This window comes from Delphinus delphis, chromosome 6 (genome assembly GCF_949987515.2).
Source record: "Delphinus delphis chromosome 6, mDelDel1.2, whole genome shotgun sequence".
Classification (NCBI taxonomy): Eukaryota; Metazoa; Chordata; class Mammalia; order Artiodactyla; family Delphinidae; genus Delphinus; species Delphinus delphis.
Window position 1 is genome coordinate 85951377 of NC_082688.1, and position 26827 is coordinate 85978203.

The 26827-nt window shown below is 42.7% G+C and overlaps 1 protein-coding gene across 3 annotated transcripts in view; it reads left to right on the forward strand.

The window, feature by feature from the left end:
- The window catches only part of AOPEP (aminopeptidase O (putative)), a 374694-nt gene that overhangs the window by 251612 nt on the left and 96255 nt on the right, over window positions 1–26827 (forward strand). For all 3 annotated transcript variants that reach the window (XM_060014998.1, XM_060015000.1, XM_060014999.1), the window contains exons 10-11: window positions 9481–9524; window positions 16792–16852. In XM_060014998.1, coding sequence (XP_059870981.1) covers window positions 9481–9524; window positions 16792–16852 — 105 coding nt within the window. The remainder of the gene's footprint in view (window positions 1–9480; window positions 9525–16791; window positions 16853–26827) is intronic.

Consider the following 26827-nt stretch of genomic DNA (forward strand, 5'->3'; position numbering starts at 1 on the left):
CAATCTCAGAGTCACTCCAGCTGAGCAGATATACATTCACCCAGTTCTTCTCTAACCTTTGCCTTTTTCATTGCCTTCCTTGCCATCACCGTTCTTCACAATTATATTTTCCTTTACGGGTCCATTTGTTTCTTTTCCCTCTCCTCCATTCTGTGTATAAACTCAACAAGGCCACACCAGTACGAAGTACTAGTACTTTATTTCACCAGTACTTAGTATATGATTCGCACACAGTACATACACCATATATATTTGATATACAAATAGATTAAAGACAAGATACACTGAAATATTCAGACAGTCTGGCCACAAAACTGTCGGAGAGAGACTCTGTCAGTTTATACGGGCGTGAGGCCAAGCTGCACATAACAAGAAAGTTAACAAAGAGGGAGAGGCTCTGAAAACAGTGCTCGTAGCTGATAGAGAATAAAGGATGCAGTCCCAGCGCAGATTGGACTGATGTGTATTTCTGATTTTTGACAGTTGTGCTCATATACAGTTTTGAAGTCAAACTGTGCACAATGTTAGATGTAAAGGATGTACATGTATAATCGAACATATGTGCAAGGAATAGCATGAGTGTGACAAAACTAGATACCCGTTCCGTGTCTCTACCCTCTTCTTATTCTTTGGTTGAGGGGAGGGGCGGTATTCCTAAACCTGTATTTGGAAAGGCAGCTTGAAAACTGGCTCAGGAGTCTTATATGATCAGTTGACTGAATAGCCCAAACCACTTCTCGCCAAGATACTGCCGCACGGAAGGAGTGTTGGGTTTACTGTGACTTCCGAGGCTCTGATACCCGCTTCCCATGGAACACTCAGTGCTCCCTCCACCAAATCGTTCAATTTTACTTTTGTTAAACTCTTCTGAATTATAGCTTTATTGTTTTTTCATAACAGTTTTATTGACATATAATTCACACACCATAAATTTCACCCTTTTAAAGTGTACAAGTCAGTGGTTTTTAGTGTATTCACAAAGTTGTGCAGCCGTGACTGCTCTCTAATTCCAGAACATTTTCATCACCCCCCAAAGAAACCCCACACCCATTAGCAGTCACTGCTCCATTTCCACCTCCCACCGGCCGTAGGCAACCACTAACCTACTTTCTATGGATTTGCCTATGCTGGACATTCCGTATAAATGGAGTCATATGATACGCGGCCTTTGGGGACTGGCTTCTTTCACTTCGCATAATGTCTTCAAGGTTCATGTTGTAGCATGTATCAGTACCTCATTTCTCTTTTTTAATTTTACTTTTTAACCTTTTAAATTGTGATGAAATACACATAAGAAAATTGACCATTTTAACCATTTTTAAGTGTATAGTTAGTGCCTTAAGTATCAATACATTGACATTGTTGTGCAACTGTCACCACCATGCATCTCCAGAACATTTCAATCTTCCCCAGATGAAACTTGTATCCATTAAACAATAACTCCACATTCTTTCCTCCCTTCAGCCCCTGGCAACCACCATTCTATTTTCTGTCTCTGAGTTTGACTACTCTAGGTACCTCCCGCAAATGGAACAATACAATATTTGTCCTTTGGTATCTGGTTTGTTTCACTTAGCGAAATGTCTTCAAGGTTCATCCATGTTATAGCATGTATCAGAATTTCCTTCCTTTTTATTTTTATTTATTTTGGCTGCACCACACAGCTTGTGGGATCTTAGTTCCCCGACCAGGGATTGAACCCTCAGCACTGAAAGTGCAGAGTCCTAACCACTGGACCACCAGGGAATTCCCTTCCTTCCTTCCTATCAATATTTCTTTGTATGCGTATTCCACATTTGGTTTATCGATTCATCCATTAATGAGCACTTGGGTTATTTACACCTCTTGGCCCTTGTGAGTAATGTTGCTGTGAACATTAGTGTACAAACATCTGTTTGAGTCCCTGCTTTCAATTCTTTTGAATATATACCTAGAAGTGGAATTGCTAGATTATGTGGTATTCAATTTTTTGAGCAACTGCCATATTGTTTTCCACACGGGCTGCACCATTTTACATTCTCACCAGCAATGCACAAGGGTTCCAGTTTCTCCACATCCTCACCAACACTTGTTGTTTTGGTTTTTTTTTTTTTTTTTTTCTGGTTTTTTTGATAATAGCCATCATAGTGAGTGTGAGTGGTATCTCACTGTGGGTTTTTTTTTTTTTTTTGTCTTTTTTTTGCGGTACGCGGGCCTCTCACTGTTGTGGCCTCTCCCGTTGCGGAGCACAGGCTCCGGACGCGCAAGCTCAGCGGCCATGGCTCACGGGCCCAGCCGCTCCGCAGCATGTGGGATCTTTCTGGACCGGGGCATGAACCCGTGTCCCCTGCATCAACAGGCGGACTCTCAACCACTGCGCCACCAGGGAAGCCCTCATTGTGGTGTTAATTTGCATTTTTCTGGTAACTATGCTGAGGATTTTTTCATGGACTTATTGGACATTTGTATATATTTTTTGAAGAAACGTCTATTGAGATCCTTTGCTGATTTTTTATTTGGGTTGTCTTTTATTGAGTTATAAGAGTACTTTATATATTCTAGATTCAAGTCCCTTATCAGATATATGATTTGCAAATATCTTCTTGCCTAATTAAAAGTTACTCCTATGTTTTGTTCTAAGGACTTTGTATTTTCCCTCTTATATTTAGGTCTCTTACCCATTTTGAGTTAATTTTTGTATATAGTGTGAGGTAGATGGTTCAGCTCCATTCTTTTGCATGTGAATATCCAGTCGTCCTTCTGCCAGTCCCATAGTAAGTTTGGAAATTATTGCTTTTCCGACTGACACCTACTCATTATAAAAAAATGTAATAAGCAGTACAGAAAAGTACAAAGAAGAATATAAAATATCATTCAAAATCTCACCATCCATAATTACCTATAATTAATATTAGGTGAACACCATTCTAGAAATTGCACTCCGTTTCTTTCTTCTTTCTATATATTATGTATGATATGTATACATGTACCTATGTGTATATGGGTATATAGTACATATGTATGTGTGTTTGTGTATGATTGTACACACATGTATAGTTACAAAGACATATTTAGAAATAATTTTCTAAAAATATGATTATATTATATGTGCTTTTTAATGAAATGTTTTAAATTTTATTTTACTTGGATTTAACACATGAAAAAGAAACTAAGATGAATATAAAAGACTTTCTTGAACTTCAGATAAATATAAGAGAGATCACTTCCTAAAAGATTCTTCAATTACAGAAAATCTTTAAGAGATTGAAATTGTTAGTTTTTTTTCTCTTTAGATATATACCTTATTTTTAGAAAGCATCAGTTTTTTCTCTTATGTATAAGATGAGGAAACCAGTAGTTATGTACTTCAACTACTTTTCCCCCAATTCTAGATTGTTCTTAATTCATATTTTTACATAGTTAAGAGGTTTATATCATTTATGGTGTGTGCTGTTACTACAATGTAGTTTTCACATTGCATAGTCCTAGCTCTGTACGTAAAGGATTTCGGTATTCACTAACAGTCATTTTACCACGCTTCTGTATTCATGAATGCTTTATTTTGGTTCAACTCTTCTTTGGCTAAATTTAGTTGGCAAATTGATGTTCAAGTTGCTTGAGAATGTTTGCCTGTTGCCTTTATATTTGAATTACAAACTGTCTGGGTATAATATTCTTGGGTCATGCTTTCATTTCCTCGGAACTTTGTGGCTATTGCTCAGCTGCCTTCTGGCATTAAATACTGCTGTTGAAACGTTCGAAGTCAGTCTATTTTTTTCTCTTTCTACCACTCAGATGACAGAAGAATTCTTTACCATTGATGTTTAGTAATTTAATCAAGAGTGGCTTGGTGTCCGTGAGTCTGCATCAGTTTTTTTTCCTGGAAAACACTGTGCATTTTTAGACTCAGAATCTATTCTTCCTTCTTTCAGTAAAATTGTCTTAATTGTATGTTTGAACACATTCATTTTTTTTTTTCCCTTGCGGGATTCTGAATTTCAAGGTTACTGGTTATCTGTATGTTATGTCATCTTTGTCCTCCGTACTTGTTATTTTCTAGTCGCTTTTGTCTTTATAGTATATGTCTATCTCAAGCAATATTATTTTTTATTAATGTTATTATTATAAAATTATTAATTTTTTTCTTTAATAGCTGTTCTTTTTCTTGATGTTTCTGTTTTATTAATGCTTGTATAGTGGTATTATTTTGGTTCCTAATTTATTCCCTTTGCTTTGAAATCTCTTCCTCTCATTTAGTTGTTTTGTCATCTTGTCTGAGCTTTCATTTTACTGAATTTATGTTCCTATTATTTTCTTTTAATTTATATTTTAGTGTAAAGCATTCGTGGAGAATTTTCTTCTGTGCCGTGGATTATGTTTTCTTCAAGACTGGATTCTTTGTCTTTTATGCTATGCTTCTTGTTTCTGTCTCTCTCTTTTGGTGGGTTTTTGTTGTATTAGTTTGCATAGTTGCCATACTTTTTTTCTGGCTCATTCTCAGCATGAGTTGCACTGTCCTGACCTTCTGTTTATTCTCATATGTATTGGAACGTTATCCTTGATTTCTTTTGCAACTTCTCTTAGGAGTGTTTTTCTTCCCCTCTGAGCTACGGTTTGAAGTTTGGATATTATGCATGGAGAGGGTGGAGGGGAAGAGCTCCTCTGGAGCTGTATACAGCCTTTGTTGTAAGAATTTGGCTCCACTAACTCTTGAAATTTTGTTAAAGGTCCCCAGCCAAGATTCTCTTCACCTAATTTGGGTGCCACTTTTTTCCATTGCAGGTACTCTCTCAATTAATATTGTTCTTCCAATTCAGCTCGGAGCCCTAGAACCTATACAGTTCATGAGAGTGTCATCCTCGGTTGTTTATTTCCCAGGTTTTGCTCATCTCACTTGAGCAAACATTTTTCAGTCCCTTCACAGTCAAAAAGAGAGGAAAAATAAAGATATTCCTGTTTCTTTCCAAATGTGTGGGTATTTGTGAGAATTTGTGGGGTTTGGGCAATTCACCAGTACCACTCCTGCTAAGCTTGAGGGAGGGGGTGGTACAGAGGGAAGGTTGGAGGCTGTGTTGGAATCTTATGTTTCTTCTTTAGTTGTCTCTTTGAAGTTTATGCCACAAGCTGTATTCTCTCTGTGTTTGGACGCTGCTGGTGAAGTTTTGGCTAACTTTTTTTAATAGATTGTGTTTTTGTTTATATTGCTAGTTAGTTATTGATGAGGAAGACCATGATTCAGTTTCTTTACTCAGAAGTTCCTCAGTTTCTTCTTTTTCCAATTTACTTTTGAATCCTTTTCTTTCCGAATACCCCATCTGCCCAGTATTTCAGAATTATCATCTTTCTACCTCCCAACTAAAATTGCTCTCTTGAGTTTAACAATAACTTATTCCTGACCATTTCGTTCCTTTTCAGTTCTTATGCTGCCAACACTGTCCTTATTTCAACATTTTGATTGTTTGTTTTGCCTCTCCTACCTCCCCCTTCCCTATGACCATAGTAATTACTCATAAAACGTCTGACAGAAATCCCTAATCCTGGGTAATTATCAAGCCAGTGTCAGTTTATCCAGTAGACTCCACATGCGCCTGCTTTTTGTTGAATACTTTCACCAGGACTAAAAAATAATTACCAAATTCGTCATGTGCCAAAATCGGTGTCGTTTTTTTTTAATTGTAATGCTTTATTTAGTGTTGTTAGGTGATAATCAAAATAAGCTGTCTGGGACTGACCTGATTAGTATATAGATTATTAGGAGAATAAAAAATGAAAAAAAAATTCCCAAGGAATGTGTTTTTCGACCAGAGTGTGGGCTTGTAATAATTGTCAGGGATCCAGATAAAATTTCACCCCGACCCACTGTCAAAACGGCAGGATTGTTGTTGTTGTTGGTTTTGTCTTTGGCTTTAATTTTTTTCAGGCATACTCTGGTGGTGAGAAACTGGGACCCCTAGTATTTGTTGCTAGCTGACTTTGTCAGTGATCCTAGATCAAGTCAGTGTCTTAGATCCTGTCAGTGATCCTAGAATCAGCCTTGAAAGAAAACCCTCCTTGTCCAATTGATATTTGTAAGTTGTTTTTATAAAAGTGCCAACATGCTGAAGGGAAGAGTGAAGACAGATGAAAATTGAAAAGAGGTGGTAAGGGAAGGAATAATCATAAGAGACATCTTTCTTTTTATAACATTCTGTTGTGGAGAACGGGGAAAGGCTTCTATGATGAATCCACTCCAGGAGTATATGCCAATTTATGACTAGAACCAGGAGAACTAGCGTTTTGTGGTTAAGATTATGTCTATGAAAGGAATACAAAGGGCCAGTTGAGTTGATTCCACTGATGATACAAAGACCGCCTGGATGAGACCAAGTGTCTTCTTGCATTGGATGGAGCATAGGACAGAGAATGTCTAGCACTGTAGACAAACATTCCCATAGCCTGTGGAAATACAGGCATCGTGTCTTAGAGATGCTTGAGGTATTGGTTTTTTGTGACCTAGGGTGATCCCTTAGACCCATCATCCTCAGCATTGGTTGGCAGCCTTCAGCTAGCTGCTGTGTGTCCTGCAGGTCTCAGCTCTGAGACAGGAAGAGGCAGATGGCCACCTGCTAAGAAGTGGGACAGTTATCTTTCTTAAAAAATGAAGCAGGGTTTCTTGGGGACTTCCTGCAGTTTTCTTGTATTCACACAAAATCTGAAACATTGCGCCCTGCAGTTTTGTAAAGAAAGATCCAATTGTAATTGGAAAATGCAAAAGGGCAGAATTAAGGTTAACTCTGGATTTCCTGCTTCTCATGCAATTAAATTCTCCCCCTTGCCATTGAGTTAATGTAATTTTCCCCCCACATAATTGGGCATAAATTACTGGACAAATGTGGGATAAGTTGATATGGACTATAAGAAGATAATGAAGTAAAATTATAAGAAATTATAAATACAGTACTTGGATTTTTAAGAAGCAAGAATTCTGTCATTAAGCCAATGAAATATCTGCAAAGTAATCTAATAATAGATTATGAAAAATTAATTTCTAATTCAACTTTTATTTACAAAATAATTATTAAAATAATAAAAATAATGACTCTAAGAACCTCAGTCAAAAATACTTTTTTGCATTCTAAATATTGCTTTTGTTTCCCTTGCTATTTTTCCCAATATACCCACTGCAGGTGCATTATTCTATTTGGGGTTGTCCCCTTCCATTTTGACTGATACATGTTTTGTTTTGTTTTTTAATTGAACTATGGTTTATTTACAATGTTGTATTAGTTTCTGGTGTGTACTGCAAAGTGATTCAGATATTCTTTTTCAGATTCTTTAACATCATAAATTACTACAAGATATTGAATATAGTTCCCTGTGCCATATAGTAGAGCCTTGTTGTTTATCTATTTTATATATAGTAGTGTGTAACGTAGTAGTATGTATCTGATAATCCCACTCCTAATTTATCCCTCCCCCACGTCCCCTTTGGTAACCATAAGTTTGTTTTCTGTGTCTGTTTCTGTTTTGTAAATAATTTCATTTGTATTATTTTTTTAGATTCCACATGTAAGTGATATCATATGGTATTTGTCTCTGTATGACTTACTTCACTTAGTATGATAATCTCTAGGTCCATCCATGTTGCTGCAAATGGCATTATTTTATTCTTTTTTATGGCTGAGTAATACTTTATCCATCTGTTGGTGGTCACTTAGGTCGCTTCCATATCTTGGCTATTGTAAATAGTGCTGCTATGAACATTGGGGTGCATGGACTGTTACATGTTTTTAATATTAGTTTTGTTGTATTTGTATTGTCTATTTTGGGTGAAGCAGCAATAGGCAAGTAGAGTCTTAGAAGAACAGAAGTTGCAAGAAATAAATCTTTCACTACTGCTCTTAATAGAAAGATTTTTGCCTCTGGAAGAGATGGACCTAGCCACCCATAAACACATAGGAAGTGATGGCTGGCTTCACCAATGTAGTGACGGCTGTGCTTAACGCCATGATAGTAAAAGAACACCCTTGTCATACAAATTGTTTGCAGATTTCTATTCCTGTGTAATTCCATCTGTTTGTAATACGACGGTCTGCACTGCTGCTGGCACCTCACGTTCTGAGTTAAATGGATCTCATCAGAGCCCTGTGCTGACCCTGGATCTGCAGACTTGATTGGGGTGGGCGTTTCAGTCTGGAGGGATGCTCATTCAGCAGTGTCATATTTGGTCATCTGGGCTTACACATGTGCCCTCTTTAAAGGACCAGTTTGAAGGGTTATTTTCAATTTATTGAAAGAAAACCTTCATGTATAGGTCTTATTTATTGCTCAATATCAAGCCTCTAGAAAGTTAAACATTGTTCTTGTTTGTTTCGTGTTCTGTATTTATCCAAAATGTATCTTATCAAACCTTCAGATGAGGGAGGGTTGACACTAGACTTACCCATTTAGCAAATAAAAATGTACAACCCCCATAACAGATAAAGAACAAATAACTTTTTAGTGTAAATATGCCCCCAATTTAGCTGAGCATCCTATATTTTATCTGACAAACCTAGTTGAGACCGAATCAAGATTCCAGAGTTAGATGGGGTAAAAAGATTGGTCACAACACACAAGTTGCAAATTAAATACAAATGTGATTTTGAACATTCGTGTGTGAATAGTTTTTAGGTCTTCTGGTATTGTGGTTATGTTTTAAAAGACGCCTTATCTTTTAGAGATATTTACTGAAACATTGACTGGTGAAATTATGTAATGTTTGCGATTAACTTCTAAATAATACAGGAGGTAGGTAAGTGGATGGGGCAGATTGGCTGTGGGATAATGGGTACGTGAAGGTAATTATGCTTTTTTACTACTTTTGAATGTGTTTGAAATTTTCCATAATAAAGGATAAAATGGGTTTGTGTGTAAGTCATGCCTTTAGATTAAAAAAAAAAAAATCTATTCTTGAAACATCTTAAATGTCAAACAATTGAGGACTTGCACAGTGGCACCAGAAGAGGCTGCAGATGGAGGCAAGGGTCCGTGAACGATTTCTGGAATTGTGACATCTTTGTTCCTCCGCTGGGATATTAATTGCCTTGATTTTCGTCTTTATTGTCTATACAGCAATGCAAAAAAGCTGTTGGTTACTAGCCTCCCAGAGTTGAGATTATTCAGTGTGTAATAGGATATCCAGGGAGAGCTCACAGAGAGTAGAGCATGGTTAAGTAGAGAGGGATAGGGCTTTATGCTCTGGCCAGCCTTTTGAAAATAGTGAAACATGAAATGAAATAAACTGTTGGGTTAGGTCAAAATAACAAACGTTACCTTTTTCAATTTGTTTGTGGTTGTAACTGATTGGATTGAAGCCCTGGTAAATTAATAAATTGAGTATATAGCCTAATAATTCAGTATCGGCCTACCTTCCCTAGCAGGTGAGCTGTCAGCAGCTGGGAACGCTCAGTCCCTGGCGTGACTCTGGGCAGGGTTATTTACTGATGGCATCTTTAATGATTTGTCTTTTTCTTATTCCAGGATTTCCTTCAAATGCTGTTGGAGAGCATCCCAGAAGAAAGAAGGTGAGGACCGATTTAGGATTTAAGGGCCCAGTTTTATTTATTTATTTTAACATCTTTATTGGAGCCCAGTTTTATTTTTAATGTTAAAAATGACTCTGCCATTGTTTGGCAAGTTGCAACCTAGAAAGTTGAATCTTCGTCTCTCAATAGAGGAGGGACCTCCGCAGACAGCAGGAGTCCTGGGATGATCAACTAGGTCTAGAAATATTGGGAGTGTGGATTCTGGGAGCCAGCACACGCAGCAGGGGAGCCCCAGAGTCAGGAGTCCTGAAAGTGGTCGAGGAGGCAAGCCAAGGACACTCTGTGGCCTCAGCTGCTGTGGAAAAGAATGGAGGGCAGAAAAGTTCTAACAGTTAGGGTGGCTTGTTTTGAAATGTCTGAAATGTTTCAGATTTACCATCCTTCTTTTTTTTAAGTAAACACATGGGTTTTCTTCATGTAAAAAATCACATCAGATGTAGCCATTATTCCTAAGGTCAAGAACAACAGTTTACCTGTGAGAATTTTTCTTTTCTTTTGTACTTGCCCTGAAATAACTTTTCAGGTCCTCTAATAGAATGGAGCAGTTTCCTTAGGAACTAATAGAGAAAAAGGAAAGAGAAAATGAATAGAAATTGTATATTGCCTCCTTAGGCTGTTACGAAAGTCTGTTTCTGAATGACGACTATGCATTCTTTAAGAAGAACTTCTCAGGACACAAATACAGCAATTTTCGTGGAAGCCACAAAGTGCATTTTTAGTTTTGGAGGTCTTCTTTCTTTTCATCCTCTTCCTAATAAGGTTATGGAGTTCATTTGGATGGCCCCAAGCCCTCTGGCTCTGGGGGACCTGGATTTTATCATTGCGAATATCTTTTGTGGACCCACAAAGAGACGTTTGTTGTGATTGTGGAAGTTAAGAGCAGCATCTCCATTGAATGGTGGCCACAACCACCAACCTTCACCCTTGAGAGGACGCCTCGCCCAGTTAGGATCACTTTTTAGCTAGCAGGCTTAAGCTTCTTTTTAAAATTCTCCTGAAGCGTTAAGGAGATTTCATTGCTACAATGAATGTAGTTCAGCAAGTATACTAGAGTATATTTTGAAACTGAAACATCTTCTTTCCTGCCAACTAATCTCAGAATCGAATCCAGCTATTAAAGCAGACTGTTCACCCTTTTGCCTGTGCGGCATGTTGTACCAATTTCATCCAGGTCTCCAAAGGCCCCACACCTACCCCTGGAGCTTCCAACCTTTGGCTCCATTGCAAACCGATCCTCAGGCACATCTGTTAAGCACGTGAGCTGTTCCGAACAGGACAGTCTTTCACTTTAGACCAGCCAGTTAGGGTCCTGGGGCTGGCACGTCTGTGTCATACTGCGTTTCCATTGTTCTCTTGCTTCGATGAATTTTAGCATTCTCTACTGAGCACCTCCCTTACCAGACTTTAGGCTGGACACTAGGTAACAGAAAGGAATCAATTCTATGCCTAGCCCTCAGGGAGCTCCTGGTCAACTTCTGAAGACGAAGATGTACGTGACACAGGGCATGACTCAGGGTAGGAGGTTCTCTGGTGAGCTTCAGAGTCCTGGGTGCATGGAGATACAGTTCAGCAGTCCTAGCCTCGAGCCTTCAGGCCAGAGGTACTACTGAAGGTTTTAGGTAGGGAAGTGCCGTCAGCAGGTTGGAAAGATACTCGGGGGAGGCAGCAGGGAAGATAGATGGGGGTGGGGAGAACTAGACGTCAGGAGACCAATTAGAGACCGGTACAGTAGTTCACTCAAGAGATCCAGAGCTGGAGCCGTGGGTGGGATGGTGGCAGTGGGCTTTGAGAGTATGAACAGGTCTCAGGAATATTCCGGAGGTGCCACAGTTAAGACTTGGTTGATTGGTTGTGAAAGCTGAAAAGAGGAGTCCAGCGTGACCTGACCTTTCTCTCTTGGCCACTTAGTTACATGCTGAGTGTAGAAGCCCTGGAAATCCAGCTGGTAGTTGTTTGGTCTCAGGAGTCAGTATGGGGCAGAGGGAAGGAAGGGAGGGTATTTGCAGTGGAAGAGCGGAGATGAGAAGTCATGTTTTAGACATCTTCAGTGTGAGGTTTCAGTTTAAATGCTGATGAGACCAAGGAAAGAAAAAGCTAGAAGTGCTTAGAAGGAGATTCAAACAAATCCTGGGTGCCTGTCTGCCCTGGTAGAACAGCACCATATCCAACATGCCTTGCCCATCTGATATTCCAGCGGTACCAACAGCTGCGGGTTCTCTCTTTGCTCATCAGCTATTGTTGTTTGTGTGTGTGCATTCACGTGTTTGTTTTAATTCAGTACTTTTCCTCCCCCACGAAGCTAGGGAGCACTCGTTTGTAACTGTTACCTCAGCAATTTTCATTATCTACCCAAGTACAAATGACTTGCTCTGATCAAGAAAAGAAGTAACCACGTGTAAAGCTTTGAGGCATACACTATTTGCATCCCGCCACATAGGGAGGGAACTTATAAACGTAAATTACTAAAATTTAAAAACCCATACAGAACGTAAGTTGCATTCCAGAACAAGAGCATTTTCTGTCTCAGACCCTGAGCATGGAAGCTCCTAAAGCCTTCATCCATCTAGAACTGTACTTCCCCAATTCTTTCCATCTTCTCTCAGTTCCTGGGAACATTATCGGGCCTTGCGCTTTCCTTCAGAGGCGCAGATAGAATGTGATCTTTAGAATCTCAAGAGGCCGAAGACGGAGCCAAGAGTGATAAAGACCTTTCTCCTGATCAGCAACAAGTTGATAGGCACAAGCAGCAGATCTGGTTAATAGTCAGTTCCCCATCCTTGCCACTCCACCCCAGAGATCAACCAAAGAAGCAATACACCACAGGCAATACTGCTTTCTCGCACGCCCGGGTCTGTTTCTATGTACTGTAATATTACGAAGAGAGGAGCAACTGGTCACTTTCGCAGCCTTAAACACAGATTATTTCTCTAGCCAGCGTCGTGCAGGGTGGCCAGCATATTCTCTCCCTTGCAGCATTAACTACACGTGACCACATTTAGAGCTCACAGGGTCCGGAGACCCCACTCCTAAAACTCAGAGCTGCCTTTCAGGACGTAGGCGTACAGCAAGGGAACTCTCCTGCCAGAGGGTAAAACAACTTGCTGTTCCAGATACCCAGGAGGTCTCAGTAATGAGGCAGAAGTACCGCTCACTAGTACAGAGATGGAGGGCGTGCAGTCGTGGGTCTGTGTACTTTTAGCTATCTGTATAAAATCAATTTCCATAGTGATCAGACATGCAGAAGAGTAATTTCCTGTAAGTTCTGGATCCCAGCGAAGTGGAAATGCTTCTGCTTGTCTGTTGTGATTATTTAAGCCACATGATCTCAGAGGGGAAAAATTCACCCTTGGCTCTGACTCTGAGTGTCTTGATTTGAAAAAGTCAGCTTTCAGCTTTACCACTGCTATATATCCAAGCTCAGACCTAAAAATTCACCTGTACTGTCATCTCAGTAATTATGATCAAAACAGCCAAAATTCTGTACATATTTTTTCATAAAACATACAGCCCATTTCTTTCCTGAAAGTTCAGCATTTTCAAACAGTCTCCCATAATTTCCTTGGGAGGTAAGGCTACTTATACTACCTTAAAAAATTGTTTCTGGCAGATGGAGTTAGTGCTTTGATCTTCCTCTCATAGTTTAACATCTCATTCCACGTTAGGAATCTGTAAACAGGCATCAGTGCAGTTTGATGTCTGTGCTGATACTGGGAGTCTAGAAACTGAGATCCTTTCTTTAGCCTGGGCTGACTTTGACTGGTCTTCTTATACTGCAGTTTCTCCATCTGCTAAAAAGCCGCACAACCATTGACACCCACTTCACGAGGATATTATGAGGAATGAAGTGATAATGGTTATAAGATGTATTGAACCTTTCCAGGGGAAAGCGATCTGGAAACACAGGTTCTCTTCATTCACAGGAGAGTGTCTTTTGCTCCTGGATGCAGCTAAACAATGAACTCTCCTGTCCTCATGCTTCTGCCCCTCCCAAGAGTCTCCCTATCTCTTTGGAACTGTAATTGAGGGATGGACACGCAGGGCAACCGCAGCAGCGGCCAGGTTACCTTCAGCAGGAGAGATGTGAACAAGAAGTCAGCGTTGGTGAGAGCCAGCGCAGGCCTTCTCCTCCTGCAGGCTTATCTGCATGATAAATCGTGAACCAATGTATTGTGGATTAATTTCCTGAATTAAACGCAGAAAGAAAAGCGAGGGCTTTGCAGCCAGGCAACACAAGTTTGAATCCCAGCTCTTCAAGCACCATCTAGGAGGCCCTGCATAAGGCCCTCAGTCTCTTGGACCTTTATTTGCTCAACTCTAAGATGGGGATAATAATATTGGTCTTGTACAGAACCTCACGCCTGATAGACATCCACCGAATGTTTGCCGCAGAGAGAAGCTTTTGCCTGTTCTCAGTCTTCTCCGGTGAAGACTTGAACCTCAGTTAGTAACATGCCGGGACTCAACTCCCCAGCCCCCGCCCTCCTCCATGCCATCCCCCCGCCATGCCACCGCTAAAGAAGTGTCTTTAAGCTAAAATTCCCTGAAGGAAATTTATGTCCCTGTCCTCTTACTCACTCCTCCGTGGACATGCACAACAGCTGTTCACCATCTTTTGTAAAAATCGCTTGAAAATGGCTCTGAAGTCACTCCCCAGACTTCTCTTCTTCAGGATATTTAATCCCAGTTCCCTTGACCTCCCCTGTGGGTCCAATGTGCTTAGCCCTTTGATCATCACTACTGCTTTTTTCTAAATCCTTTCTAAATTCTCTGTCTTAAGTTGTGGCAGGTTTAAGAATGCCCGTTTTCCTAGAATCCGCGGCACAATGAAGCTCAGTTCCGAGTCGGACACTTGCTGCTGCCTTCTTGGGTATCACCTGAAGGATGGGTGACGGGAGCTTTTGGCCCCAGGGCCCTGGACACAGGAGTGTCTCTCTTTGGCTGGAAAGGAAGTAGATGAATGAGCTGCTTAGACAGAAGCACCAGTGAAGGAAGGACAGGGAAGAAAATGGACCCTTGCTTCTGAATCAGGGCAAACAACTTAGACTGCCAGCAGGGCCTGCACAGCCGCTCAAACCCCGGGGCAGCAACCCTTCCCACCCGGGTGCCAGGCAAAGGTGCAGAAGGTTTGCATTCGTTCCAAACAAGAACAGGCCTTCCACTGAGCATAGTCTTCAGTGGAAATTACAAGATTTGTCTTACCTTCCAGCCTCACCAATGTCACTAGAAAATAAAACAACCTCAGGTCTCCTTGGACACTTCTCTAAGTGGCCCTTCTGCCCCACTTTCCTCCTCCTAGCAGATCAGTCATGCCAGTTGAGGGCATTTCCAGTGCCTCTTTCCATGGCCAAGCAAATAAATCAAGCCCAAGAAACCAAGAAAGAATCATGATCTTGATTTAAGGTGCTCTGAGAGATGCCTCCTCTCTTCTCGTCGCCCCCATCCCCGGCCCACGTGCATGTGCACACACACTCACACACAGACACCTGAGGGCACACACGCATGCACGCACGTGAGCACACTCACACACTTCCACACTCTCACAGCCTACAGAGGGGACTTGGCCATCTGCACTGAGGGTGGTGATGTTAGATGACAAGAAATAGTGGGGAAAAGCCCAGGGATGGTGGTACCTGGCCTTTCATAGAGGCACAGCCAGTAATTCCGCTGACCTGGGAACTGGGCAGACAGCCTAGGGAGGTGGTCACCTTCCCCTTATTCACTTCTGGCCTCTTCCCTGCCTGGTCGTCCCACAGGTGGGCATCATCTTGAAAATGAATCCAAACTGGTTTCTTTCCCTCTTCGTATTTTCTCTGTTTTGAAATAGCAACAGTTGCCTCCTTCGGCAATCTTTGCTTTTGCCCTGGGCAGGGAAGACAGAGGCACACAGGTGACTTGCTTCTCAGTGGAGAAGCAAAGGAAGGGACAGTATCAGTCAGCCCCGTATTCCCCAAGCCCACCCCCCTCCTTCCCTCCCTCCCTTCTCACTGTGGTCCAGCCCAAAGCCCAACCAGCACAGGTGTGAGGGGAGTACTTGGCCTTCAGCACCTTAACTAATGCAGACAGCATTGTATCTTTGCACAACTTCTTTACAATTCCAAAGGGAGGGAGGAGGGAATATTACATATATGTAATATAGTATATAAAATTTAAAAAAAATACAGAGCGTAACAACTTGGGAATATCCTACTGGGAAAGGTGATTAGTAACTTAAAAAGGAATAATCTTTATTGAGTCAACAATGAAATGTGTTTTCATTCATGCAAATAAAAAGTATCTATGGGGATCCTCTCTTATGCCAAGAACTGTTTTAAGTGCTGGGTTTAGGGAAGTGAGTAAAACAGACTTGGACCCTGGTCTCAGAGAGCTTTGAGCCAGTGAGGAGAGAGTTAAAAGTCAAGTAACCAAATCAATTGCAGTCACAAACTGTTGACGGACGCTGTGCCACAGAAGACAGGAAGCATGGTGGGTATGACACACACAGCCTGGGAGAGGCTCCAGGAAGGCCTCTGTGGTCAGAGAGACTAGGCATGAGCAAGAATTATCTAGAAGCCAGGGAGGAATGGCTTAAACTTCAGGAAGACAGTCTGCTGAGCCTAAAAATATTGGACACTTAGTACATTTAAGGAGTATTTAAATCAGCAGGGCATGAAACCAAAAGATTTCAGCTTCCTTTGGATCAGACGTAACAAGCAATCATAATATTTCAGATAAAGCAGAAAGAAGGCCTGCTTGAAAACAAGCAGCAGAAGCCATGTGTGCTCCATGGCTGTGAGCCTCTCAGGGCTCCAGTAATGATTTGTATCATTTTTGCTTGCTGTAGCCCATGGTCACCATAAAGTTGGAATTTCATTTTGGTGTGCTAAGTGCTATAGTGTTCAGATTTCACTTTACTCCACCTCTTTCCAGGAAGCAGTCACGCCTGCTGTGTCCCATGAACATGCCCTATCCTCCTTGAATGCCACTCCCAACCACGAAGTTCCTCTCAAGACATTAAAAGCACCTATTGTGGTGTGCCTTTGATTCTTAGATTTCATTGTGTGCACTCTCTTTGACTGGAGAGGAGCTGTACTGAACGTGACCGGGTCCCCCTCCTCACTTTAACCTGCGACAGCATTGCGCTTTCTCCCGATTTCTCTGGAAGATTGATGCGGTGATGTGCCCGAACAGTTAGAACCATTCTGTGTAATGAGTGCTCTGTAACTTTTTCAGTCCTTTACTTTTTGTTGTTGTTGTTTTATTTTTAAAGGCTTGAGTTGTCTGTTGAAAACATCTTCCAAGACTGGCTGGAGAGTTCCGGAATACCACAGGTGTGCTTAAGATAACTGCTTCCCGAGAGTCTGTGGAGGACAGTAAGGCTTGTGTACTTTGCTTTTCATATTTGGTGTATCCATCATGACAGTGATTTATCTGTATATACTTACAAAAGTAATCCTCTTGCTGAGTTGGAATATCCCTGAGTCAGGAAAATGATGGTCTCCCACCCGCTTAGGCCTGCACGGTGATGTGTGCCTCAGGCCTCTGCCCCTAGTGAGCGTGGTGCTGTGGGTGGACGTTCTGGTTGACCCTGAACTGAGTGTTAAATGAGGTCTTGCAAAGCGTGGCGTACACTTTGGGCGGCGTCACCCGGCAGCAGGTCAATGCTGCCATCGGGCCTCGAGCTCTGCCATTTGGATGCAGCCACATACGCGTGAGCTTGCTTGCCTGCCGCGTCCCTCGGACCGGGCGTACCCGTAGTTTCTCCGTCGTCACCCCTGTGCGGCTGCCCTCGACTTCCTCCCCTGGCTGTGCATCTCTACCTCCGGCTGCTCTTCTCATCTGAGGGAGCAGTTTAGATTCATTTCTCTGCCTTAGGGACCGGGACCCATCCCTCCTTCAGCTTTCCTTCTCTCCCTCCCTTTCAGCCCATGGGCAGCTCTGAGGGAGAGACGGTTCCCAGGCCTCCCTCGCTGCGAGGGGATCACCCGGCCTGGAGCCTTCTCTCCCTTCCGTGCTCCCCGGGTCTTGTGCTTCGCGGAGCCTGAAGGGCAGCCCCGAGGGCCGACCCTAGCTGAAACCTGGGCCCTGAGAAGTCCAAGGGTGGCGTCCTGGATGCGGCTGGTCAAAGGACCCTGTAGGCCTGCAACTCTCCCAGCCTGGGCTGGCCCCCGGAGCAGCTGCAGACCCATCATAGTGGGCCCTAGCGTCTGGGAGTGGACCCCCAAGGTGGTGAGAAACTCTGCCCCGGGCCCAGGCAAGCAGCGCTGTTAGCCTGTTCGTTTCTGGTTTCATGACCGGTTATATGAGCTTCCCCTTGGGAGTGTCTGAATGTCAATGAAGGTCTGTGAACCATGAAATTAAGGAACAGAAGGGGCTGTTCTCCATTACCTTTTCATCCCTCTACTCACATCTTTGTCCTGTCCTACCACACGGGGGGAAATGTCGGCCACCAGCCACCATGAGCTCATTCCTAAAAAGGACGCATTGCCTTCGGTTCGGGAATGCATGTCACCTGTTAAAACTTGTTTGTGTTTTGGCCCAGTCCTTCTGGCAGTGAAGAAGAATAAACACGCAAAACAAAATGGGTGGAATAAGGCAGCACCTGGTCCTGGGAGGCAGTGCTTTCAACTCGTGTATATTATAATGAGCTCCTGTGATTTCTACGTCAGTGGCTTCCAAACCAGGCCACTAGCTGAGTACAAAACTCCCGGGAAACAAAGTTAAGGTTTGTCTGAACCTAAATAGCCAAGCCTTGCTCTTCTTGTCTCCGACGGGGCTGAGGTGAGGGCTGGGTATCCCGCGAAGCCGTCTGCCTTGTGTTCCTAGGCCAGGCTGTTGCAAGGCTTCCAGACATTCTTAGCAGGGCCTGGAAGCTGGGAAGAGTTGGGAGCTCAAAGAGCAGAATCCCACATTTCCTGGCCCAGAACAACAAGGCCACTGTGTTCAACAGTTAGCCCCGAGGGAAGAGAAAAGAAAGAGTCCTTAATCGAGTGCCCAGAAGCAGGCGCACCCCACTCGGGCTGCAGCACTGGGGCTGACCCGCTTGCTCCCAGGAGGCTCTAATTTCCCCTGAAGAAGAAGAGGCTTTGCCACCAGCAGGAGGCTTTTGCTTTTCATTAAAAGGGGGAGGGGTGCGTGGAAGGGAGAGATTTGCCTCTGAGCGGTACGTTTTTTCCAAAGGTCTAGTTGCATTAGTGACAGCTTATAGCATAGACAAGCATCTCCGCTATAAACTGACGAAACCTGCTGTCAAAACACAGCCAGGTGCAATGAGGCCAACCCGGCTATAAATTGTATTTAAGACCCAACTGGTATTTCCTTGGGTGCTTAACTGTTCGGTAAAAACAACAGCGTCAGACAGAAAAGACCCTGATTTAGTGCACATCTCTCCATTGGTGAATGATCAGACGGCATCTTTTCATCTCTTCACCCATTTTCTGCCATTATTTATGCAGTTGATGGTGATTTACCTGCTCGCAGCCCTTTTCGCTTTCCTTGAGAGTTCCTTCTCGTTTCCACTTCAGTGAAAGACTCTGCGCCCTCTTGTTGCAGGAGCCTCACGGTGAATGGAACACCTTGTTCTTTGTCCCCATCATTATAATATAAAGTTACTGGTGTGTTTGGCCTGGAATGACAACCAGAGCACTGAAATCGTTCTGATGCTCTTTGTTCTCATTGAAAATTTCTGTTCACCAGCAATTGAAGTCATTCACGACAAAAGAGTCACGTTCTACTGGTGAAGTTTTCATTCTACAGGTTACAGAGGCTTTTTGTCTTCTCTCAGGAAGGCTTGCCTTGGGGTTGGCCTCCATTTTCCTTTCTGCCCACATGAATGGAAATCATTTTTTTTTAATGTGGAAATAGCTTCAGCAGCTATAAAAGTAAGCATGAGCCCCAAAGAAGTAAAAGAAATTGGATCCAAACCTCTTTAAAGAAACACCCAACTCTATAAACTTTGACTTTGCAAACAGACTTAAAATTGATTGTGTCGTTGGAATTATAGATTATTTCTTTTATGACTTTTTTCTGACTATAGAAGTATTACATATTGAAATATAAAAAGTTTGTAATAAGAAAATTAAAATGACCCAGAGATAATTTTTTGATAGAAATCCTTTCAGTCATTTTACCGGTCTCCCTTTTCAAAAATAAAAATGATATGTTCTCTGTAGCAAGTTCAAGCACTACCGAAGTATAAAACATAAAAGCTCTTGCCCCTTTCAGTCTTACTCTGCAGAGATAATCTACGTCTGGTATGTGTCCTTCCACACATTTTCTGTGCTATACACTATGTAAATGTATATCCTTTAAAAAAAAAATGGAATCTTATCATCCAAACTTAAGGTTTTCATTTAAAAATATATCTTAAGCAATTTCCCATATCCCTTGATATAATTCAAGAGCAATGATTTTTAACAGCTGCATAGCTTTCTAATAAGTGGTACCATAATTTAATTTACTCAGACCCTCCCGACTGTTGGAATAGTATACATTATTTCTAAGAAAGTTGCCCATTCTGCTAATTCGACAGTTCTATAAATAGATTTTTATTTCTTTTCATGTTTGCCCAAAGATCTCCTCCCAGCACCGGCCCATATGTACATATATTCCAATCTTTTTTTTAAACATTTCTATGCAAATACGTTAGAAATAACTTTTCTCCCTCCAGCCCTTCCTCTTTACTTCTTTATTTTAGTTGTTACAGAACTCTCTGACTCCTCCCTTTCTTTGATTTCCTGCCCACATTACCTGATATCCTTATGTAAATTTATAATTTTCTTTCCTTTCCTAGCACCTCCCCCACTTTTTCATTATATTTTGCTTGGACTTGCGCAGTAGCTAGTTGCTCTTTTAGCCACCAAGCTGTCACCCTTTCCATCCATCATCTACATCAATGCTAAGTGAATCTTCCCCCAAACACAGCTTACATCCCTCCTCACCAGAAACTTTTTCCCCATTTAGAACAATCTCTTTGGCTTGCTGTTTGAGGCTGTCAGCAGAACTGCCCCAAGCTACCTTTTTAAACTTTATTTTCCACCACTGCTAGGCATATGCCCAATCATAATTATCAGTCTCCAAATAGTTATGAGCTGAAGTTTAATTTTAATATAATCTAAATTTAAATTGAAAATCTAATAATACTGTCATGGTTTGGAACAACATGGGTGTGTGAATGAATCCACTTTTTCAACTGTCAATTCTATGAAATCTAAATTCAGACCAAGCATTTCTGAATCAAATTTAGCATCCAATTGAGACAGACTATGAAAACACATCAGATTTAGACGACTTATACAAAAAAGCGAAGGTAAAATATATCATTAAAGTTTTTAAAATATTGGCTACATGTTGAAATGATTATACTTCGGATACATTATAACCCAATGTATACATACCCAAGAAAATATATTATTAAAATGAATTTTAGCTCTTACAGCTTACATTTTATATGTGGCAATTAGAACATTTTAAATGACAAATGTGGCTGGCATATATTCGTATTGAATAGTGATGCTCTGAAGCTATTAGTTGAGTTAAAATCTGAGTGCATAATGCCTTAAAATCCCTCACCGAATAGATATCATTGAAATCATCTGTATTTTGGTCACATGTATGGATAAAGATGGAGCTGGCCAATCCGTAGGCGCCCTTCAATCTGCTCTGATGGCATGGGTGATCATAATGCACGGGTGAGGGGTCGGACGCTGCTTTCACAGCAGGCGTTCATAAGGGTATGAACGAATTACCAGCCTCTCTTCAGTTCTTAATGTCAACTCCCAAGTGACCCATTTCCCAAGGTGCCAACAAGTAACACAATAACGCCGGTGAACCTCACAGCCCTTCTATGGCTTGGGCTCCTCTTTGGGGAAAGCGCTCAGCAGCCTTCAATGGCAAAGTCACGGGCAGCAGTGGCAGCAATGGGGATAGAGAGGGTGGGTAATGGCCAATCACATAAAGCGTCCTAGAAATAGGCAGGAGTTAAGCTCCCAGGATTTAGAACATCAGGTTATTGTGTCATCTTGGAAAATGCCTCTCCTTTCTAAACAAACACCTGCAAGTTGCCAAAGGCCACACAAGCAAATGATGCAAAAGTGAAGTCTTGTAGGGAAAAATGCTGCAGTCACAAAATCGAGGAAACTTGATAAGACATGACGCAAGAGGCTGCATGTCGTTGGGGCCGTGATGTGCTTTTGGCACAGAGCAAGCCAGGTGGTTTGTTAGAGGAGTAACTCGTAGGCTTCTTTCAGCACAGATTATGTACTATTATCAGCATAAAGGCCCATTAGGATGCTTAGTCTTAGTGGTGTCTATAAAAATTCTCCATTTAATGGTCATTCAAGAAAACTGAGACTGGTTATTTTGCAAATTCCAGAGAAATCATATTTTTCAAATTATATGTGTTATGAGATCCTTGGTTCTTTTATATCAATAATAGCCGTGGCCATAATGTGGTGTGGGTTTTGGGCTCCTAGTAATTTTGCTGTCATTCTTGTTCAGTGGTTAGATTAACAATTTCTAAGTGACTAAACATCTTGTCAGGGATCCTTGGAGATACGTTCTCTGTCCTCACTTGGGGCAGGGCCTGCATTGTCGATGAGTCACCACTGTCACTTAGCGTTCATCGAAGTGACGGCCCCTCTTCCCACAAGCTCCACAGAGTGATATACTGCTTGGCAGTCACAAGAGACGAGGAGAGATTTTACTGAAATACTTTCATTTTTAGCCTAATTTTCTTTATTTCTGGCATCTGTGGCTTTGTGCGCATATTAGTTAGCTCAGGCTGCCATGACAAAATACCAAACTAGGTGGCTTAAACAACGGACATTTATTGTCTCAGAGTTTTGGAGGATGGAAGTCCAAGATCAAGGTGCGGGCAGGTTTGGTTTCTCCCAAGACCTTTCTCCTTGGCTTGCCGATGGCCACCTTCTTGCTGTGTCCTCACACGGTCTTTCTTCTGTGTGTGTAGAGAGCTCTGTCTTAATCTCCTATTCTTATAAGGACACCGGTCCGATTGGATGAGGCCCCACCCATGTGATCTCATTTTCCTTTAATCACCTCTTTATGGGCCCTGTCTCCAACACAGTCACATTCTGTGGAACTGGGGGCTAGGACTTCAACATGTCAATTTGGAGGGTACAAGTTTAGCCCACAATAATGCTGATTCCCAATATTTCTCTGATTAGTTCCACATTTCTTGTGAATCCTTTCAAAGTGACCTATAAAAATCACTCAAGTCAACCATACTGTATTTTATTCCCTTATAAATGAATATGCTTTGGATATAACTTTTTTGGTCCCAAATGACATTAGCATCCTGTCCACAAAAATTTAAAGTCTCTGATGAAATGAGAGACAAATGTGGGAAGGAAGAGTCCATTCTCCCAGGGAGAAGTAGGTAATCGAAGGTCTGTGCCAGGCGTTGTGTATTATTGGGGGACATCCCATTTGACACTGTCCAAATGTATTGACCTCTTCACAGTGTAAGACACTGTGAAACAGGAGACATTTTCCTTTGGTGCCCCAAAGAAAGCACTGTATCTTTCCTTCTTTCCTCTACCTTTCAAAACCTGATTTCCAGAAAGAATGTGAATCTCATTCACAGTAATCTACGACTAGACACCAAGTGAATAGTAAGGATTAAAAGTGTCTCCTCTCCCTTGAAGATTTCCTTTGTAACTGTGTCAGATCTTAGGCTTCGACAAAACTGTCAAGCATCCCAGACCAGATGGATGGGATTTGCTAGGGGACACTTCTTCCAGGATCTGAAATCATACCTCCCAGCCAGGTGCCTTCCTTCCCTGCCCCTTCCCTTCTTTCTGTGAATGTTGCCCGTATATCTATCCTTTACCAGGGACTGTGCATGACTCAAAGATGAGAGAAACACAGGCTTCACCCTCAGGATGCTTAATAATTCAGTGGGAAAAATAGATACGCAAATAACCGACCTAAGGCAGAGAGCCGTGAGCGGTGTAAAACTAACTCACTTTTAGGGTTGGGAAGAAAGAGGTCATTTTGCATTTGTGGAAGCAGAAAGGATTGAGGTACCATTTAAAGTTCAGTCTTGAAGGACAGGTAGGGGAGAAGGTCATTTCAGGCAGGGGGAGTGACATGTTCAGCGTCTAGTGGTGGAAACTAAGTGTGCATGTTTGAGCAGCATGGGGCAGAGTCAGATCTCAGTGATGGGGGTGAGGGGAGGTGTTGACTAACTAGCCTGTCATAGCATGATTAAGGCTCTGTGGGTAGTGCCTCAGGACAAGGGGAATGGAGGCAACTTCCCCGGTGGGGTGGGGGGAGCGGAGGAAAGGACCCACCCTCCTAAGTGAGCCTTACTCTCACTCTCAGCTCACTTGCCCCAGCCCCGGCCCCTGCCACACTCTAACCAAGGCGATTCCACCCCCCAAAATAGACAGGTGAATGCAACTCATAGTGATAAAATACATCAGCTGAATGCATTTTGACTATCATTTGGAACAGCGATCTCTCCCTCTCCATTTTCCTTCTTAGGAAGTAGTTTATTGTTGCCCACTTTGCATGGAGAGCAGGATCTGCGAAGCGGATTGATTAGTAAGGCAGGACACAGCCAGACTGCACAGGGCTGAGTGTGATGATGAAGAGTTCTCACAAAATGCACCGAAGGCTCGTAGAAAGAGTGCTAGTGCTTGAGTGGCAGTTAGATACCTGGACAGGTGGGCCAGCAGCCTTGCTGGAAAGAAAACTCCCTGGATGAAGGGCCAAGTCTTTCCCCTCCACGCAGGTACTAGGGAGTCTCGTGGAGTGAGAGGCACAGTTAGAGAGACTTTTGCTCCTTAGTTTTCAACTTTTGAAATTTTATGTCTAGAAGCTATTCATTTACATGGATACTTTAAAAAAGCATCATTAGGGGCTTCCCTGGGGGCGCAGTGGTTGAGAGTCCGCCTGCCGATGGAGGGGACAGGGGTTCAGTGCCCCGGTCCGGGAAGATCCCACATGCCGCGGAGCGGCGGGGCCCGTGAGCCGTGGCCGCTGAGCCTGCGCGTCCGGAGCCTGTGCTCCGCAACGGGAGAGGCCACAACAGTGAGAGGCCTGCGTACCGCAAAAAAAACCCAAAAAAACTACAGGTCCCAGACTCAGGCCACACCCTCTGAATGAGGATCGCCATAAGGAGGGCTGAGACCAACTGATAGAATCCATAATTATGTCATCTTCTGAAATATATTCTGTGAAAAGGGTTCTCCTTCTTTGCCGAGTACAATCTAAACTCTTAGAGGCCTTCACGTTTATGTTCTTCCTGAGCAATCCAAATATTTGGCTTTGTGGTTTAGTTTATTCATTCAACCAATATGCCTAGCCTTGCGCTGGGCCGTGGACATAACAAAGCTGAAAGGGCACAGCCCCTGCCCAGGAGCCCATGGTTTGTGGGAGCATCTGCAAACCAACCATTGTTCAAGGTGTACTCAGGGGGCCTCTGCTCTGAGTTTGAGACCCATGGGGAACCGTAGAGGTTGACTTCTGTATTTGCCAAGTTCAGCCAGGAGGCCAAGTCCATTAGAAGACAACATGCTTGGAGGCTGGAGACTCGGCTGTACCACCCCCATCCCCCCTGCCCCCTCTTGGTCACAAGTTGGCCAGCTTATTGTGCAAGGGAGCCCATGTGATGGTCCTCAAGGTGCAGTGACTGGTGGGTCATGTTTGAACACACAGGCATTACCTGTTCTTCAGGTTCATGCATATTGTGCACCCACAGAAAGATTCACTTAAATAAGGACACTGTAGCTCTTGCAAAGAGTGATTCTGTTTAACAGGATTTCCCTGAGCATTGCTTTATCTGTTTCATAGAGAGAGATCTTTAGAAAGAAGGAACAAGGTAAACTCAAAGAACTACGGCAAGGATATCAACTTCGGATTACAAACCTTTTGTCAATAGAAAAGACATCCAGTTCTGCCTTTTAAGAACTGCCCCCATTCTCTCTTCTATTAGGCTGAAGACGTACTCTGGTAGACTCTTCATCAAAGGCACGTTATTCTATATTTGCATCGTGCTCTTCCCACATCTGGGGGAAAGCCCTGAGACCTAGCAGTGCAGTGAGTTGTGTACATGGGTGCACACACACGCAGGCCTCCTTGACTCTTTGACATCGCGCGGCATCATTGTACATGCTGGTGTTCAGATCTGCATCCCAGGCCTGGGGGCATCAGCTCCTACTGTGGCCGTTCACAGTGCTCACGGGATTTCTGCCCATCTCTGCTGCCAGAGCACCTGCTGACAACAAAAGCTATTAGGAACACTTGGCTGCTTTTAGAACATGGGGCTCTTTTCTCCTCTTTTGTGGAGAGCCATCATGTCATATAAAATAGGTATACATTTAATATCTGCGTGGTGCCTATCTCTTGGGTGTGGCCTCTATTGCTTCATGGTTAAATTTTAGGCTTTTCTGGTGTTGCAGGACTTTCAGTCTGCTTTAGAATCCTTGGTAGGAGCAAGGCTTGGAGAAGAGCCACTCTGTTCATCCGTGGGGTAGCTGTGCCCAAGCTCATAGCCCTAGTTAATGGCAGAGCCAGGGCTTCGCTCTAGGACCCTGAGTCCTCAGTCTACCTAAGACATTTTATATTTTTAGCAGAGTTGCTTTTAATCCAAATTAGCTTGGTCCCATTCTTGACTTAGTTTTTACAAGACATATAAAGAGATAATAAATGAATACAGCAGAAAGCCTGAGCAGGGATGATTTTGAATTTAATTAATGACTGTTATTTTTCCTGAATATGTTCATTTCTATTCTTTACAGGGCCAAAAAAAAAAAATGTGCTTTGTGTGTACAGTAATGTGAATCTCACATTCCAGGGCTTTTCATATGTGTCACAGGTATACACGACCCTCTTCCATTTATATATATCTAGATGGTAGCCCTGTATGTCTGACAAAATATTTTGCATAGAAAGTATGGGGCATTCAGGGCTTCCCTGGTGACGCAGTGGTTGAGAGTCCACCTGCCGATGCAGGGGACGCGGGTTTGTGCCCCAGTCCGGGAGGATCCCACATGCCGCGGACTGGCTAGGCCCCTGAGCCATGGCCGCTGAGCCTGCGCGTCCGGAGCCTGTGCTCCGCAACGGGAGAGGCCACAACAGTGAGAGGCCCACATACCGCAAAAAAAAAAAAAAAAAAAAAAAAATAGAAAGTACGGGGCATTATTGTACTGAAGAGCTGGTATCTTTTTTGGAGTGAATGAATGCAAGTGTGTGTAGAGATTAGGTCTATTGTCTTTGGAAAGATAGATACAACTATTCCTCTCTTGAGTTGGAAACCAAATTAAATAATAAATACCAGGTGG